The sequence below is a fragment of the Protomyctophum parallelum genome (assembly GCF_964188405.1).
Source record: "Protomyctophum parallelum genome assembly, chromosome: 3".
Classification (NCBI taxonomy): Eukaryota; Metazoa; Chordata; class Actinopteri; order Myctophiformes; family Myctophidae; genus Protomyctophum; species Protomyctophum parallelum.
In genome coordinates this window covers 5,367,294-5,386,416 of record NC_139698.1, presented here as the reverse complement: position 1 = coordinate 5,386,416, position 19,123 = coordinate 5,367,294, and the positions used below count along the sequence as shown (strand labels likewise).

The following is a 19,123-nucleotide window of genomic DNA, read 5'->3' as shown; positions in this document are numbered from 1 at the left end:
GCCTTGGAGGCCAATTAAAAAATATATAATAATATCTCGTTTTGATATCAATGAAAATGCGCTAGGACGTGTGTACACGTCCTTTGGTTAGTTATGACGTTCCCACACGTACGGTCTGAATGTGTTAAATGGTGTGGAAGGCAACTTGGGAGTCATTTGCAGCATGATACTACCTTGCCTAGATTTCCCAATACTTAATTCTGCTGTTCTCCACCATAGGCTCTTTTTTGTATGGTAGGGTCAGGGTCAGTAAGGAGTTGTGGCGCTTTGATCCTTCACATGATGACTCAAGGATCAAGATGGCTCCCATGAACAAGGCACGCTCTAACTTCGGTAAGACTGTCAAACTATGTATATATATATTATTTTTTTAAGAAATAGTTAAATTTGTTTATTTTATTTTCTCTACATTGCTTCCACTATTGCTAGCATTAATTACTTTAATCATTAAAGTAAGTAAGAAACAGAATAAGTTACTGAGTTTGAATTTCATGCATTAAAGTTTAATGCATGAAATTCAAACTCAGTAACTTATTCTGTTTCCCCCGGGGCATGGGAGGGTGAGGGTGGGTGGATACTTGTGAGGGTCTGTTTTGTTATTGTCTGTTCTGTTCTGTTTTGTTTCCGCTTGTTCTGTTTACTGTTTTGTTTTGTCTCTTGTTTTATTTCCTATATGTTTTGTTTGTGGTCATGTATGTCTTGTATTATAAAATGGAAAAAACCTAATACAAAAAGAAAAGACAAACTATGGCATTCAATTTAACTTTGCTATGGATTGTTGACTTGGTTACCCCAGTAGATGCAGCATATGTCGTCAGTTCTAACCCCACATGGTCCATAGGCCTGGTGGCGCTGGATGGCTATCTGTGGGCAGTGGGTGGCGTGTCCGAGGACGAGTGCTATGTGGAGAGATTCGATCCCAACAACACCTGGCAGGTCATGGAGTCCGTTGACAGGACAGGCTGCTCCAAGCTCTACTACACTACAGTTGTCTCACTGGATAGACTGATCTACGCTATTGGTATGGAACAGATTTGTGCACGTTCAACCTGCTGGGTTTTTAATGTAATGTATGTCAAACATAATAGTCCGTTGAAAATGTCCAAAGCTTTTCTTTTTTTTCCTCCCACGATTTTTGTAACCCAGTGTCAATTATCTAATGTAATCCTGGGCGCTGCACTTCCTCTGCCAACCTGGGGGGGGGGGGGGGGGGGGGGGGGGGGGGCAGCAGACTGACCTCATGCTTCCTTCTATGTATGAGGAGTCCAAGCTGCTTCTTTTCACCCGACAGGGGAGAGTTTCCCCGGCAGGACATGGCATCTTGTTGTTGTCCGGTTGCCTTTACAAGATCCTGTTGACAATGAATCATGATTTGTCATGTGTCCTCCTTGTCCCTAGGTTTCACTTCGAAGGATAACCGGTATACGAGCACGATTCGGGTGTACGACACTGAAACATCTGAATGGACAAAAGTGGCTCCCACTCCGTTTTCACGTTCTTTATCAGTAGCTGCCTGTACTCTTAATGGAAAGATCTACGCTATAGGTATCATACCATTTATTTTTTACCTTTTTTATTTAGAGTAGCCAATTATGTTTTTCTTTTCTCCCCAATGTAGTCGTTGCCAATTGATTCCACACAAATTTCTGTGTTGTATCCTCCTGACTCACCTGTCAGTGAGGAGCCCCCACCAGGACGACATAGAGCCTTCCTATAGCTGTTGTTCTGCATTGGCTGTGTTGTTGAACGGAAAGATACATGACTGACCCACCCAGGTCATGGTCAGGTCATTATTGTTGTTGATTATGTTCTTCGTATGTCAGTTGATACTATCAATGATAAGGGCTACCAACTAAACCCTAGGTCAGGACAAGCTCTTGTCATCCTGCTAAATACCTAACCGACACTGACATCGCTGATGACAGTCTCTTGAGCAGGCCTCCAACCGTGTTGGTCTTTATCTCAACGAGACGAAAACTGAATACGTAAATATATGCAAATCCAACAATAACCACATTATACAAACACTTAACAACACTCCTCTGTATTTGGGTTCATACATATCTTCTTCCCAAAAGGACTTTCAAACCGGGAAGGGTATGGCCTGGTCAGCCTGCAATGACACGCATAAGACCTGGTCATCCCAGCTTAATAGGTTCAAAGTAAAAAATATTTAGGACGACCGTTGAGCCGATTCTACTCTATGGCTCCGAGACATGAACACTTTCAAAGAAACTAGAGAAACGGTTGGATGGCACTTACACCCGCCTTATGAGAGCGCAAAATCTCTCTTGGAAGAGCCACCCATCGACTAATCGATTCCTGCCTCAAAGCAGTCCAGAGGTAGAAAACTGTCGTTCCATGATGTCATCGCTAGGGACACAGGCATCAGTAAGCAGGAACTGGGGGTGGCAATGAAGGACCGGGAAGTCTGGCGTGACATTGTGAAATCCATGAACTCGACCGCGTCGATGATGATGATGAGGTCATGGCAATGATACTTTACCGTGCAACATGAAAACTCCTGTCAGGTGGTTGTTAAAAAACAGTAATTTCCTCGTATTTCTAGTTTATTGAAATAATGTCACGCAAATGTGTCCAGTGCATAGCCTACTGCAGGCCGTTGACTAGGTTTAGAAGACATTTTGAAGGTTTCGCTACTGAAATGATCCATTATTTATATGGAGAAATACCGTCATTTAAGTAAACACAGCCAAGTATACACCGAGGTCACTATTAAAGGGATCACTGTCAACCCAAACTCTTCTCCCTTCTGGCTCCGAAACTATGGAATGAACTTCCTATTGCAATCAGAACTGCAGACTCACTCCCAATATTCCGCCGTAGTCTGAAAACCCACCTCTTATGACTCCATCATAGCCCGTAGCACTTGCCCTCGCCTCGACGACTCAACTTGCTCACTCAGTGGTGTCTCTTGTGGGTCAGGTTTGCTTGAGACACCGCACCTCCATCGCTGTCTTGCCTGGGAAGTGACTCACCGGCCTGAAATTATAGTCTGGAAAAAGTATGGAATTTTGAAATTCCAAATGTGTGGGAACCCTGAATTATTAGGTTACGTATGATTCTTGATGAATATTCTTATGTATTTGATGTATTACCATGTGTTGTTTTTCTTACTGTACATTGCTCTGGATTAAGATGTCTGCTAAATGCCTAAATTGTATACTATACGATACACTAACACCATACTGTGAATTCCTCTTCAGGCTCAGATGATCGTTTGGAGATCAGGATGCATTGCTACAACCCAAAGAACAATGATTGGACCACGTGTGCCTCGTTCAACAGAAAACGCAACGAGCCTAGTATGGCTGTGGTGGATGGAAAGATCTACGTACTAGGAGGGTGGGCTGAGTGGCGCAGGTAGGAAGCTGCTTCATGAAGTCTAGATATACTGTATGTGTCTGCTTGTTTATACCAGATATTTTTTTCTCTCAATGCTATAATTGGTTCTGTCTTCATGTAGGGATGACAATGTCAGTACCATCGAGCGGTACTGTGAAGGCATGGACACATGGGAAAGTGTGGGGAAGTTGCCCGACGGTTTCTCCTGCTGCAAATGTGTCTCTTTCTGGCTGAGTAAACATTTATACGACATACCTACCATTCATCCATGGGAACTTTACAATAAAGGCATTTAGCAGAGCTTATCCACGTGTGTGTGTGTGTGTGTGTGTGTGTGTGTGTGTGTGTGTGTGTGTGTGTGTGTGTGTGTGTGTGTGTGTGTGTGTGTGTGTGTGTGTGTGTGTGTGTGTGTGTGTGTGTGTGTGTGTGTGTGTGTGTGTGTGAGAGTGAGAGTGAGAGAGGGAGCTTGTGTCTTTTTCACCAACGGTCAGCTTAGTCTATCTCCCGCCCTTGATTTACTGCGTAAGTCACTAGAGGTCATTTCATTGTTACTTTATAGGAGCTTACATTTATGCCATATTAACCTGAATTACATTATAGAACTCTACATTTATGTCATATTACGGGTACATACATATGTAAATCTTCCCCCCCTACGATACAGTGTCAAGAGGAAAACATGAGAGAATAGTAGAGATTAGTAATACTAGTTTCCATCACGACAGATTTGACATTTAAATACTTGAACCCCATCATCCCTATTCTGAAGGGAACATACCCCACCATCCCTATTCTGAAGGGAACATACCCCACCATCCCTATTCTGAAGGGAACATACCCCATCGTCCCTATTCTGAAGGGAACATACCCCACCATCCCTATTCTGAAGGGAACATACCCCACCATCCCTATTCTGAAGGGAACATACCCCACCATCCCTATTCTGAAGGGAACATACCCCACCATCCCTATTCTGAAGGGAACATACCCCACCATCCCTATTCTGAAGGGAACATACCCCACCATCCCTATTCTGAAGGGAACATTCACCATAAATGGCAGATCTACACGATAGATACTTAATGTGATGCTTCCTGTCTCTGTTTTTGTTGCCTGTCTGTAAACTTCTGTTTATTTTGTGAGACATTGATGAACAGGTCAATAAATTGTTCAAATCTATGGAATATCTTCATAACGGGAGTGTCTCTGTTGACCCTTATTTTGGGATTATTATTATTATTATTATACACTAAGTATGTTATTATTAGGGCCTCCCGGCCTGGGCACTAGTGTGGGTAGTGTGAACTGTGAAGCCCTATTGAAATCGCAATGTTTATTATGTTTTTTAGCTGCATAACGTACTCGAAAAGTTGCGATTAATTTAGTATGAATATCTTGTAAATATTGTGTGCCTTGTAATGATTGGGTTCAGTGGCCATGGAGTTAAAGAATGGATCTTATAGACTAGGAATTGGATATTATGAATAGACTCCCAACATTCTTCCTGTCTCCCAAAAATGTGTCCGCCCCCTTCACGCAGATACAGGAAGTAATGCAAAGGTGGCCCATCTTGCTATTGGCCTCTTGGGAGTAAGCATGGAACAGCCAACACACGTTGAATCGTTTTTCAATGTATTCAGTTTATTACATTACTCTTATTTTGAAGATATCGTCCCCCGGAAGTCTTATATTTGCCAGCTTGGATTTGCCAAAAAGACACTGGCTGGCTGCATGGGCTCGGTTTTGAGTGCCGTTCGTATTCCACTACATTCGCATTTTTAGTGATAGTAGGCCGATGCACATTAATTGTTATTGATAGTACAGCCAGAAGAGACGATGGCTAATTGGAAAGCAACTGAAAACGGCTCGGGGGAGAGGAAATACCATCCAGACGACGTGATATCGTTCCTTCTCAAAGACCCAGGAGCCTCCGTGATTTTGGCTGATAGCGACGGCAGTGATGAAGATATTCTAACTACAAAGCATGCGGACAGCGAGAGTGAGGTGGACCGTTCACTTTCCGAAAGGTTTGTAAAAAAAGTCAATATCCATGTCCTGATCTAATTGATTGAAATATGTATTAACAGTTTGCAGAATTACAGTAGGCTACATTTCAAGCACAACTCAATACAAAGACTGTTAACTGTGAGTGGACGACCCAATAAAGCATTTATACACTTGTTTACAAGAGGGTCCACCATGTTCAAAACATTTAGAGACGTCTTTGGCTATATAGAAGTGTATTTGTATAGACACTTCTATATAGCCAAAGAACAGTTAAGTCATCATAAAGGAGGTTAAAAAAGGGAAATAAACATATACAGTGAGGGGGGTAGGGGGTTCGGAATCTACGGGGGCCAGTTTCGATTTGCAGCCGTCTGTAGGTGCATTTTGAGAGCGGTTTTGACGGGGTCAAGGGATTCGCGTCTCGATCGTGTGCGTGTGCCAGTATCTCCTTTTAGTAAACAATGATAATATAAAATATGATGATGATACCCAACTCAGTTGGCAAAACATTGTTTAGGTTTAAAGCTCCCACTGACTAGAACAACTTACTGGCTTTTTGATGAATTGAACAATGTGGACCCTGTTGTAAATAAGTGTAATGCTTAATTGGGTCGTCCACTCGCAGTTAACAGCCTTTGTATTGAGTTTGTGCTTAAAATGTACTGTCAATTCTACAAACTGTTAATAAATATTTCAATCAATCAAGCAAAGCTCATATTCGGTCAATAACATCGTTTACGTAGGTTGTTCAAAATCAAAACAGAGCTGTCCTTTCACTGTGAGACCCCCTGTTCATGCTACTGTATGACTAATCATCACTATAACATACTCATTAACTTGTTTTGTCTTGTCTTGTTCTCTTGTCTGCCAACTGTCCGTTTGTCTAATTCGCTTAGAAAAGTGTGTATTTTGTAATAATCCCCCTGAAAACGAGATGATTAATCTCAAGGGGATATTCCCAATAAAGAATTTCCATATAGATAACAATAATAATACTGATGATGATGAATGATAATAATAATGAAAATAATTAGTAATAATCTGGCAGCCCATTTCCTCTTTTTGCTTTTTTCTGTTTGTTTGAAAATATATTTTCTGATTGTAATTTCAACATTGTCTTAACACACAGTGATGAAGAGGTCGAGAGCTTCTTCCTCTCCAAGCTGCTGAGCCAAGATGCTGATGAAGAGGGAACCGCTGGCAGGTCATCCTCTGTTACTCCAACCGCAGTCGTGGAACCTGTGAGGTATTTTTACTAGCAATGGTCATGTCCTGATTGTTTATTGTTTATTGTTATTAAGGATCCCCATTAGCTTTTGCCTTGACAAAAGCTAGTCTTCCTGGGGTCCGACACAGACAAACATTTAACATTTAACAAAGGCAATACTTAGAATTGTTTACAAAACTAACTAAAAATAAAACATAGTAAAATAAAAATATAAAATAAGAAATAAAAAACATAGGAGAAATAAGAAACAAAGAAAAACATAGCAAAAAAATCACTTTCAACACATTATACATTTGAATTATTATTTTCCCAGGGTTACTGCAGTATTGTTTACATAAGGTGTTCTTTTAACTTGATTTTAAAGATGAAATTTGTATTTGTATTGCGTATTGGTTATACACTTTGGTAGTGCATTCCAACCTATTACTGCTCTGTAGATAATAGAAGATTTAAGAATATTTGTTCTTGGTTTAGGTGCCACCAAATCCTGATTTACCGTGTGTGTGTGTGTGTGTGTGTGTGTGTGTGTGTGTTTGAACGAGAAAGAAATTGCCAAACAGATATGATAATTGTATCTTAGCACTGTACAAAATGTGATTGATGATTGATTTATAGATAGGCTACACACAGGTTGTGGTGTGTGTGTGTGTGTGTGTGTGTGTGTGTGTGTGTGTGTGTGTGTGTGTGTGTGTGTGTGTGTGTGTGTGTGTGTGTGTGTGTGTGTGTGTGTGTGTGTGTGTGTGTGTGTGTGTGTGTGTGTGTGTGTGCGTACGTACATGTCTGCTGCCCAGTCTGTCTTAGTGCGTGTGTATTTTCTGTGTGTAGGTCTGATTGTAATTTCAACTTTGTCTAACCCACAGTGATGAAGAGGAGAGCTCTATGCTTTGTCTAACCCACAGTGATGAAGAGGAGAGCTCTATGCTTTGTCTAACCCACAGTGATGAAGAGGAGAGCTCTATGCAGGTCCGAGCTGTTGATACAGAGGAAACGGCTAGGACATCACCAGCCATGACGCCTGCATCTGTTGCACCAACAGCAGGTAAACCCAACACACACACACACACACACACCCTAATAAGGGCCTTTCTCGGCCCCACCTCTCTCCCTGTGTTTTAGGATCCAAGATGGCCGCAGCACCAGGAGGGGGTGTCCTTTACTGGGCTGCGTTCACACATTCAAGACACCTGTCTTGCGTTTGTCTTGTGTCTGTGTTTAATGGCCGCTCCAATGCATTTCCAATGGAAGCCCGTTATGGTTTGACCAAACATTTGGTTTGATGGGGGGGGGGGCAGAACACATCCATCAAAGCTGTGTTCAGACCATAGAGTATATATATCTATAGAGAAGACACCCGAGTTCTCCTCCCATCCACTTGCATTAAGTTGCTCAAAAGCGCATGAGGCGGATTCACTCCTCCTTCCTGGTAGGAACAGAGTGCATTCTGGGACGGATTGCAATGGTGAGTGGCCCCCAAACACATGAACGCGCTGCCGTTGAACGCGCACGAGCGTCGTCCGCCGTGAACGTGTACAATGATAGTCAACGGACCAGCGCGTTCATGTGTTTGGGGCCAGGCTGCAATACCTTCATTCGGCCACTATGTCCATTTCGCCTCAAGATTTCCTCTGGGTGCCTTCTCTATAAATATATATATACTCTAAGGTTCAGACAGGTCGGGTGGGTGTCAGACACAAGGCAGGTGTCAGACACAAGGCAGGTGTCTTGAATGCAGCCCCAGTAAGGTCATATGTCGACCCCGCCCGCTCACCTCTGCCCCACCCCCTCCTGGTGCTGCGGCCATCTTGGAGCCTAAAACACAGGGAGGAGAGGTGGGGCCGAGAAAGGCCCTTATAGTCCCCATGCCGCCAGCTAAGCTCCAAACATCTCTCATTTCAGGTAATTCACTCCACTCCACACAGAGATCTTCACGGACAGCAGCTGAGATGGCACGGACGGCGGCGACGGCCTCTGTAACACCAGCACGAGACCCGGCGCCACGTACATCTGGACTGCAACTTGGACGACGAGCTGCACCTTCACGATGGGTTAGCCCACTATCGGCATCATCATCTGAAGACATCGATTCTTCCGACACCAAATTCCATCCCCCTCCCAAAAGAAAAGCTGTCTCTCGACCAGCCTCGAAGGGAAATGGCGGCGACGGCGGCGCGACTGCCACGTCCCAATCGGCAGAAGGGGTGAGGGAGGAGGATCGATGGCACAACAGGGAGAGCAACGATGAAGAGCCGGAACCTCTTACCTTCAAACCACACAGACCCCCTGGCCCCGCCATCGACAGAACCACATCATGGACTCCCCTTTCGCTTTTCCAGCTTTTTTTCAGCCATTCAGTTATAGTCACGTTGATCAACAACACAAACAGCAACGCTGCCAAGAGAATTGCATCGGGCATGAAGTTTGTCTGGAGGACGCTGACGCTGAAAGAGTTCTACACGTTCCTCGCCATTGTCCTCTTTTCGGCGTTGGTCCGTGTGCATCACAGATCAGACCTTTGGAAGAAACAGTACCCGTACAACTTCAAGTTCCCCGGCGACAGGATGTCACGGAACCGCTGGGAGTCCATCATGTGGTCACTTCACTTGAGCAACCCCGACGAAGACGAGGAAAACAACAGCAGGAAGGGCACCAGTTCCTACGACCGCTTGTTCAAAATAAAGCCCCTGTACACGGAGATCGTCTCGGCCTGCCAGTCACACTTCCAACCATATCAGAACATCGCGATCGATGAGAGGATGGTGGCGAGCAAGGCGCGGGTTTACTTCAAGCAATACATGCCAAATAAACCAACCAAATGGGGCTTCAAGCTCTACGTTCTGGCCGACTCCTCCACTGCGTACACGTGGAACTTTTTCGTGCACTCCGGTAAGAGCGGGTCAGAGCCGGTCAAAGGAAAGGGGCTGAGCTACACCTCCGTCATGGACCTGCTGCCTTTCAAACTCCTCGGTGCCGGGTACAAACTCTTTGTCGACAACTTTTACACCAGCCCTGCCCTCTTCCACGATTTGGCCAAGAGGAAATTCGGATGTTGCGGAACGATCCGGAAAGACCACGTCGGGTTTCCAAAAACTACAGTGAACGACTTGGGCAAGAAAGCCGAGAGGGGAGATCTGCGGTGGATCCGCAAGGACTCCCTTCTCTTCGTCAAATGGATGGACACTCGTCAGGTGACCATCTGCTCCTCGCTGCACACGGCATACAGCGGACAGACGGTGAGGAGGCTGGTGAAGGAGGCCGGCGTCTGGAGCGTAAAGGACGTCCCCGTCCCCGACGCCATATTGGACTACAACGTCAACATGGGCGGAGTGGACCTTTCGGACGCACTCATCGGCTACTACAGCGTGCACCACAAAACCATGAAATGGTACAAGACGTTTTTCTTCCATTTCCTGGACATTGCCGTGGTGAACGGCTTCCTGCTCCACAAGGAACTGTGCGAGATCAAACATGAGCGTCCGTTGACTCACAAGGCCTTCGCGGAGACCTTGATTAGAGAAATGATCGAGCTTTCTCATGGCTTAGGAGCGACGGAACTAGAGCCCCGCCCCGCGACCTGCATGCCGTTGTTTTACGGTTCTGACGGTAGTGAAAGCAGACGGTACTGTGCCATGTGCAAGAAGACTGGCAGGGGGGAGAAAGTGAAAACGCCAGTATATTGCAGGAGATGCCAGGTAGCCCTCTGCAGCATTCCAAAAAGAAACTGTTTTGTAGAGTGGCACGACAGCATGTAGCTCTTGCGTGTCTTTTGAGACCTCTTGTGTGCAGTTTTTCTACATTTCATTCTCCAGGGTTTATAGTTTTTATATTACATATTTTATAGTATTCCAGCAAATAACATGAGATAGATTGTGATGATGATGTCACCAGTGACATCATCATCATTAGGCTGATTTCAACAACATTTAGATTTGAATTATCGTGAGAACGATGGCTTCCATTTTCGCATTGTAACTTTTCATGAATAGAAAGCCTGCGGGTTCTATTAGCGTGGATTACCCATCGATGATGTCACGGTCAAGTGGTGCAGTGGTCCAACCCATTCTGGGCGGGATCCCCTTTTGGTGTTAGCATTACGTTATACTTTAGCTAGATCTACAAGCTCATAGAGCGCCACGCGCTACGAGCTTGTAGGTCTGCTATATTTGAAAAATCGATGAACGACTGCCATAGAAACAGCTTTTTCAGAAACCTGTCAGGATGTAGAAGACATTTTTAGAATCTGATCTCAGGTCAAAATGGGTTAACACACTTCTTCTCCTTGGCCTATAGTGGCCCTGTCTTTTATTATTTTGCCGGCTAATGTTTATATTGCAGTGTTTGGCTCTTTATTTTCTTTTAATCTGTACAGTACTTTGCTTGACCTGGTCAGGTTAAATGTGCTGTATATACAATTGAGTTGAGGTGCATGAGTTGTGTTACATCAGTTAACTATATATACACTGTTGCTTGCATACGAACAATGATTATGTCAAACTAATTAAACGAATGAATGAACATAAAGCAGTCTCATCTTTTAAACATTCATGTTTTCTTTTGCTGTATTTAGTTGCTGTTTTTCCACTGCAGGTCTGGATCGAGGCTGGATCTCAAGTAGCCTACTCTTCGTTTGGCTGCTGGAATTGTTTGGGCAGTTATAGGGTGTAAGCACACTTGGGCTTCCATGCGTGGCCAAAAGCCGCTGTTGGCTCTTCCTGGTTTTTAGACAGCTGGTGGATGGAAATGAAGCTCCACCCACGTGACGTGGCAGAATGCCGTGTCGGCCCACCTCTCAAAGATGACAGAGAGATGCTGTTTTTCCCCCAGTGTGGAGGAAGAATGATTAGGATTTTTAATGTGATCTCTCGCCCTTGAAATATATAATCCTTTGTTTCTGTTGTGTGTGAACAATAATATCATTTCGAAACGGTTGTCTTCAAAACCACACTTCCTGTCGCTGTCATAAGAACGCAGGGAGGTCATGCTCATGACCACGGTGTGATGAAGACAGACTGCTTTCTCACTTTTCCTCTTGAGCCACACATGTTTAATTGTTTTTCATTTTCTGTTTATCATAACCTCATTTCATACTCAACATTCCCACATGTCAGTATTCAGTCATTATCAAACAGTTTGTTAACTATGCCGGCTAAGTTAGCAATCAGTTGATCTTGACTTGTTCTACAGTTTTATATGAATATAATCATTCATTTAATTTCATAAATGGGACAGAGACAATTGGTTGGTCAAACATACTTTTATTCCTTTCAAAGTCAAACCGTTTAAGTATCATTAATATTGTCAAACACACTGTAACTGCCATTTTTTCCATTTTCCAGTCTCCTTTGCAGTTACTTCACAGGTACGGGAGTGATCCTACGCAGTACACACACAGAAAGTTGCAACAGATGGATGTCCAGTCTTTGATCCAGTTTGAGTGTTATTTATTTATTAGAAGTCAAAGTGAGCAGTTTGAAATCATGAACATGAACATACCAGTGATGTTATTAGTAGATGTTACAAGTTTGTCTCTGTTCTGCTGCTGCTGTTCTGCTGCTACTGGTAAGAACGGTTTGCTCCCTGGTTCCCTGTGTCTAGTTCCTTCTCAGTGCCCCTGTGTCACCTTATAAGTGGTCACCTTCTAGAAGCTGTGTTTCTCAAGCCCGCCACCAGGTGGTCAAAATAATACTGGTACTACACACTACTCACACCATCCTCATTTCCTGGTCAAAGAGTCACCACTGAATCCACGGTGGAGGATTCAATTTGGGTTGCACCATGTTGCAGCCGGGTGCATGTGTCTGTCAATGCATACTAGATTGCCAGGCTGGAATGGCTCAGGGTCGACGACAGAGTACAGAATCTTGCAATGGGTCTGGTCCACAAGATTCGATACACCACCAAGATACCCATGTACCTGTCTAGATACTTCCTTTTCCACACCCAAAACACCAGAGGGAGTGCAACGAACCATGTAGGCCCTACAACCCAGATTCGGCACAAACAAGGGACTAAATTATTTTCGCTCCTATGCCACCAAAATGTGGAACGCCCTACCAACAGTCATTAAGACATGCGAATCCCTTGACTCCTTCAAAACCGCTCTCAAAGGGCACCTACGGACGGCTGCAATTCAAAACTGGCCTCTGTAAAATCTGAATCCTCCCAAACCCCTTTCCCCTCACTGTATATGTTTCTTTTCCCTCTTTACCTCCTTTATGATGAATTCCTGTTCTGTTCTTTGACTATATATAAGTGTCTATTTGTACATCTCTAAATGTTTTGATTTTGATCATGGTGGACCCTCTTGCAAACATGTGTAATGCTTAATTGGGTCGTCCACTCACAGTTAACAGTCTTTGTATTGAGTTTGTGCTTGAAATGTACTGTAATTCTGCAAACTGTTAATATTTCAATCAATCAATCAATCGGAACTGCCCACAGCCCTCCCAAGAGACACAGACAGAGTAGGAAAAAAATGTGGCATTTTATCAAGAACATTCGTGAGGGCCAATTATATGAAGGTAAGTTGAAAAGTGTTGAAGTGGTCCTTTAATGTTATAAATGTTAATAAATATGTTTTGATTTTCGTTTAAATGCTTAATTTATTGTTTGTGCAAATTAATAATGTTTTTGTTTACTTTAGTGGATACTTTTATTCTGAAGAGCTCGGCCACCGGAAGTCTTGTGCTAGTTAGCTTATCCTAGCTCACTTACAGAGCAGAGAGTGAAATCAGTGAACGGACATGAAACAGAGAGAAAATATCAGTTTTCAGCGCAAACCATTGCGTGTAACTTATTGTGTCTGATGTTGTCTTTGCTCCACAGTCTGTGTAAAGAGTGACACTAGAGGCTGGCACGTTGTGAACACTGGGGGAATTTACACACTAAGTATGTTTGTTGTGTGGGCTAATGCTAATGCTAAAGCTCATCCCTCGTCCGTCTATTACTAGTGAACAGACGTTTTCTTGACCCAGTTGGACGTGTTGAGGGACAGTCTGCCGTTTTCAACCCGAAGACACGACGAGGACAACCCAGATAGAGCTTTGAGACACCAGATCTTCACTCTAAAGTTCCTCTGACGTGTTGAGAAGACCGTGAGTAAAGAACTATTATCTTTACCATGTAGACCTCTGCTCTAGAGTCGCACACGCACGCGCGCATGATTTATACCAGTGGTATTTCAACCCTTTTCATAATCATATTTAGGTTCATTATTTATTCGGTATTTGAGCCTCTCAGACCCAATACTTAAATTGTGTCCACAATTCCATGCTGTATTGATGTTTATTGTTTATAAAGATCCCCAAAGCTAGTCTTCCTGGGGTCCGACACAGACAAACATTTAACATAGGCAATACTTACAATTGTTTACAAACACTAACTCAAAATAAAACATAGTAAAATAAAAAATAAAATAAGAAAATAAAAAACATATTTTCCCAGGGTTACTGCAGTAGCCTATGATTTACATAAGGTGTTCTTTAAACTTGATTTTAAAGATTAATTTTGTATTTGTATTGGTTATACACTTTGGTAGTGCATTCCAACCTATTACTGCTCTATAGATAATAGAAGATTTAAGAATATTTGTTCTTGGTTTAGGTGCCACCAAAACACCTGAACTGGCTTGTCTAGTCATATGGTTATGTTCGTCTCTTACATGTGCTACCTGTTCAGAGAAATACTGTGGTTTTTTGTCCATTAATACATTTCTGAAAAACGTAAGAATACGTGAATGTAATCTATTCTCAACAGTAAGCCATGATAGATTTCTGTGCATTTCTGCAATGTGTGTCCTGTTGGAACACTGAGCTAATCTGGCAGCTTTGTTTTGAGCTATTTGTAATTTGGTACCATAGGAGAGAAAACAGCCAAACGTTGATCAAAAATAACAATTCTTCTACATTCCCAATTCCTTTTTTAACCCTACCCCTCAGCCCTTGCCCCTTCCCCTTGTCCCTACATAATGAGTGTCAAGGGGTAGGGAGATAAATCATCCCCCTAGGAATTGGAACGTCCCTAAATATTGAACGTCCCTTGTAGATATTGATATACCACCTGTTTTCAGAAAATAGCTGATCTGCAAGCTCACTACAGGCCAGTGGTCCCCAAACTTTTTCATATCAAGGACCCCCAAATTGACACTAATTAGCCCGCAGACCCCCATTTGAAGAGATATGCCAGGGACCCCATAGATTTTTACGAATCTAGCAGTGTCACGGACCACCAGTGTGACATGCATTAGTCCATGGAACCCCATTTGATGGCATTTCTGTCTCTGGGACCCCCAATTCATATTGTAAAATCAATGTTAATTAACTCTGAGTGTACAAATGGACCCTTATGGATCCATTTGGTTCCAAACTATCATTTAGCTGGGGACCCCCTGGAACTCTCTCAAGGACCCCTGGGGGTCCCCATAACCCACTTTGGAAACCACTTTCCATAAGCTGTAGATCGGCTATTTTGGGAGAAGAGATGGAACGTAAATATAACATTGCTGTGGTTATGATGAAATAAATATATTGTAATTTTGTCTCACCTTGGTAGCCCACCAGAATGTAATTCAGCTAGATATATTAGATATATCTCACACCTGCTCAACAGTTGTACCTGATTCATTGATTATTGTATTAACAGTTTGTATAGAATGGGTATATATATATATATATATATATATATATATATATACCCAATCATATACAGGGTTAGAAAAAGGAAAACAATTCACAGTATAGAAAGAAGGGGCTGTGGTCACTGTGTTCATTGTTTTTAATATCATTAAGAACAGAGTCATTTTCTATCATGTCCTATGACAAGTCGTGGTATGCTATATATGATATGAATGACAATGTTTCAAATTCAACAACATTTAGGACAATGAAAATGCCATCGTGATTTATCCATCCAATACGTTAAACAATAATTTAACTCCTTACGCGTAATTCATTGTCATTTAATCAGAAACCTTTAGAAAATAGATGGGCTACTTTCACCTTATTTACTTTAGAACCTACTTTAGAATATACTTTCACCCCTTTTCATATCAATGTCCAATTATTTATTGGGCATTTAAGCTACGGACCACCATTTGATGAGATTTAGCCTCTCAGACCCAAAACTAAAATATATTTTGTTGTTCGTTTTCCAAATGGACCATTTTACACTCAACAGTATAAGGGTCCACGGAGAGCCAAACGTTGATCAAAATAACAATTCTTCTACATTCTCTAATTGTGTAGCCTACACTTCTTGTACAGATGTTAAACAATAATTTAACTTTTTTGTGGCTTTCACCTTTATTTATATATTTTTTTATGGACGTCATGAAAGGGGGCGGGACGGCGATGCTCTATAAGGGTCTATTTGGTTACCAACTCTCCATTACGTGGGGACCACCTGGAACCCCCTTAACCCATTCTGACCTGAGATCAGATTCATACGAGTTTTCCACTGGACACACACTGGTCTGATTAACCCATTCTGACCTGAGATCAGATTCTAAAAATGTCAGTCGTTCTTCGATTTTTCAAAAAATAGCAGACCTACAAGCTCGTATCGCGCCACTCGGTGGCGCGATATGAGCTTGTAGATCTGCTATTTTTCAATAGCTAAAGCATAACATGATGCCAACACCATAATGGGTGCCCGGTCAGAATGGGTTAAAGGGACACCTTTTGCTAAAAAATATGTTAATGACGTTTAGAAAATGTAGAACACTTTCCTGGGGGTCTTTATGTGTGTAATATGTGGTTTTCCGTTCCGTGCAAAAACCGGGAGGCATAATGTTACTTGCTTACCGTACGATGATTGCGATAAAGTCTCTAGAAGCGTTAATATTCCGGGGCGACTGGTTGGAATAACGTGTTCCTTCCACGCGCTACGTCCAACCAGGGAAACTCCCCCCTGTCAGGTGTAAAGGAGCAACTTGGACACTCAGGCATGAAGGAAGCATGAGTTCAAGTCCGTTGCTCTCCCCTTGTCCCCCATATATGGGGACTAGGTTGGTGGAGGGTGTGTAGAGCCCAGGATCACATTAGACGATTGACACAGGGGTGAAAAATGGGTTACAAAAATAGTGGGATAAAAAATATATTAAAAACTATTCCGGGGCGAGAGGCATGTTGAAGTCAGAAATGAAGTCATTTGGTCAAAACCACAGAGATCTCCCTAGATTACGTGTAGCGAGCCGTTCTTTCTGAGCGCTAAACAGGGAAGTGAACGGCAGTGCACATGCATGAACAGCAAGGAATATGGTGCAGAAAGAATGGCCAACCCAAAAATTAAATAAAAAAAACACTTTTTTTCACTTCGTTTGATATCAATGAAAAAGCGTACACGTCCTCGCAATCCATCGGTTGGATTATCTAGGATGGCTCCACACATCCTACGGTCTAAATGGGTTAACCCATTCTGACCTGAGATCAGATTCATACGAGGTTTCCACTGGACACACTGGTCTGATTAACCCATTCTGACCTGAGATCAGATTCTAAAAATGTCAGTCGTTCTTCGATTTTTCAAAAATAGCAGACCTACAAGCTCGTGGCGCGCTATGAGCTTGTAGATCTGCTATTTTTCAATAGCTAAAGCATAACATGATGCTAACACCAAAAGGGGTGCCCGTCCAGAATGGGTTAAGGACCACTGGTGGTCTCCGGACCACTGGTTGAGTGATTTCTTCCCTTATAATAATAATAATAATAAATAAATCCCACAATCTTTGAATCCAAGATTGATATGTTGGAGAGGCCATTGTCCCTTTACCGTCTGCAAATATTATTATTGTTGTTGTTTACACCACTGTCTCAAAGTCTTCATTCACTTGCATGGTTTCAGAGCAGTGTGTGGAGTCCAGACTGCAGGTGAAGATGAACTCTCCAGACTCTTCCAGGGACATTTCTATTAAACAGGAGGAACCTGAAGACCACCCACACCTCGGTACGTTTCATGTGCACTCTCTCTCTCTCACTCTCTCACTCACTCACTCACACACACTTTGTTCTGTTAAAGGCCTGCCACAATATATTATTTTCACTATATGATAATATTTTCAAAAATATCATGATAGACCTGGTCGGAATAACGCGTCCCTTCCACGCGCTACGTCCGGCCGGGGAAATTCCCCTCTGTCAGGTGAAAAGAAGCAGCTTGGACTCCTCATGCATAGGAGGCATGAGGTCAGTCCGCTGCCCCCCCAGGTTGGCAGAGGAAGTGTAGCGCCCAGGATTACATTAGATAATTGGCACTGGGTGAAAAGAAAACTGGGTTACAAAATAGTGGGATAAAAATTTAAGAGAGAAAGAAATATATATATATCATGATAATATCTCGATATGCATAGAGCCATCATTAAAAGATACAAAAAAAATACGAAACTAACGAACGTCGTGAGCTGACTCACATTAGTGTCATGTATCAGTTTGTGGAAAAGACAAAAATAAAGAGAGGAAAGGAAACCTCACGTCATTGGCGGCCAATTCACCGCCAACAGCGCAGCATCTGGTGCAAGGCTTAGGGCCGATTCATACTCCTATTTTACCGCTGTATCGGCGCTGTAGTGCCGATATGATTTTGGCTCGTCAGAAATTTTCAGTAGCACCGAAGAGCCGACTTTAGGACGGTACCCGCCCCCCCCCGAACCTCAAATGACGTCCCATTGTAGGCTTTACAGCGCCGAACCGACTTTTATTCGGCTCTAAAATAGGAGTATGAATCGCGCCTTAGAGTGCCGTCCATTCATTTTTAATGGTGGACACCTGGAAGCCCGTTTGGCTGGACACTGCGAGTCAGGAAGTAAAACTCTGCTATGTAACATCATGTCCCGCGATTGTCATTTAATCCACCCAAAGAAAAATACTTTTCGTAAGCGAGGATCCTATCGTTTAGAGCAGTGTTTCCCAACCTTTTTTGTCCCAGGGCACATTTTTCATAGCCTAAAAATCTCGGGTCACACCTAGATATACTGTGTGTGTGTGTGTGTGTGTGTGTGTGTGTGTGTGTGTGTGTGTGTGTGTGTGTGTGTGTGTGTGTGTGTGTGTGTGTGTGTGGTAAAACGTATTTGCTACCAAACACATTATACTTTAGACAAGAGTAAAACTTATTTTAAAAACACACATGACAGCACTCGTCAAATAACCTTAAAGAGAAAGAAAAGGACAGAGACAGTGCCTCAGTTTCACCAATTTATTTTTGAAAACTCGTATACAAAATATAGCACACACATGTTCAATTTGTCAATGCAAAGTAATACTTCTCAAGACCCCAACACCAAGCCCACACCCCCTGCGAGTTTGAATGAATTGGCTATTTACTGTTTCTGCCAATGTATGTGGCATTTTTAACTTTGCCAACATCTCTCTGCGATTTGGTAGCTTAATTCCAGTCCCATTTTGGTGTTAACACTACGTTATGCTTTAGCTATTGAAAAATAGCAGATCTACAAGCTCATAGCGTGCCACGAACTTGTAGGTCTGCTATTTTTGAAAAATCGAAGAGCGACTGACATAGAAGACATTTTTTAGA

At 42.8% G+C, this 19,123-nt stretch overlaps 1 protein-coding gene across 1 annotated transcript; it reads left to right on the top strand.

Moving 5' to 3' along the window:
• The first annotated feature begins 228 nt into the window (after positions 1–228).
• On the top strand, positions 229–4,237 carry LOC310855583 (kelch-like protein 36). The gene is made up of 5 exons (XM_083760649.1): positions 229–333; positions 842–1,021; positions 1,399–1,545; positions 3,228–3,384; positions 3,488–4,237. The coding sequence occupies exons 1-5, from the start codon at positions 300–302 to the stop codon at positions 3,660–3,662; spliced, it is 693 nt and encodes a 230-aa protein (XP_083616775.1). The 5' UTR covers positions 229–299; the 3' UTR covers positions 3,663–4,237.
• Positions 4,238–19,123: the final 14,886 nt, after the last annotated feature.

What these genes read in the sequence shown, in the direction of transcription:
- LOC310855583 (XM_083760649.1), top strand. Translation starts at nt 300, where the DNA reads ATGGCTCCCATGAACAAGGCACGCTCTAACTTCG. An exon ending in CAAGGCACGCTCTAACTTCG is followed by an intron (nt 334 to 841) that starts GTAAGACTGTCA and finishes CATGGTCCATAG; the next exon opens with GCCTGGTGGCGCTGGATGGC. An exon ending in TAGACTGATCTACGCTATTG is followed by an intron (nt 1,022 to 1,398) that starts GTATGGAACAGA and finishes CCTTGTCCCTAG; the next exon opens with GTTTCACTTCGAAGGATAAC.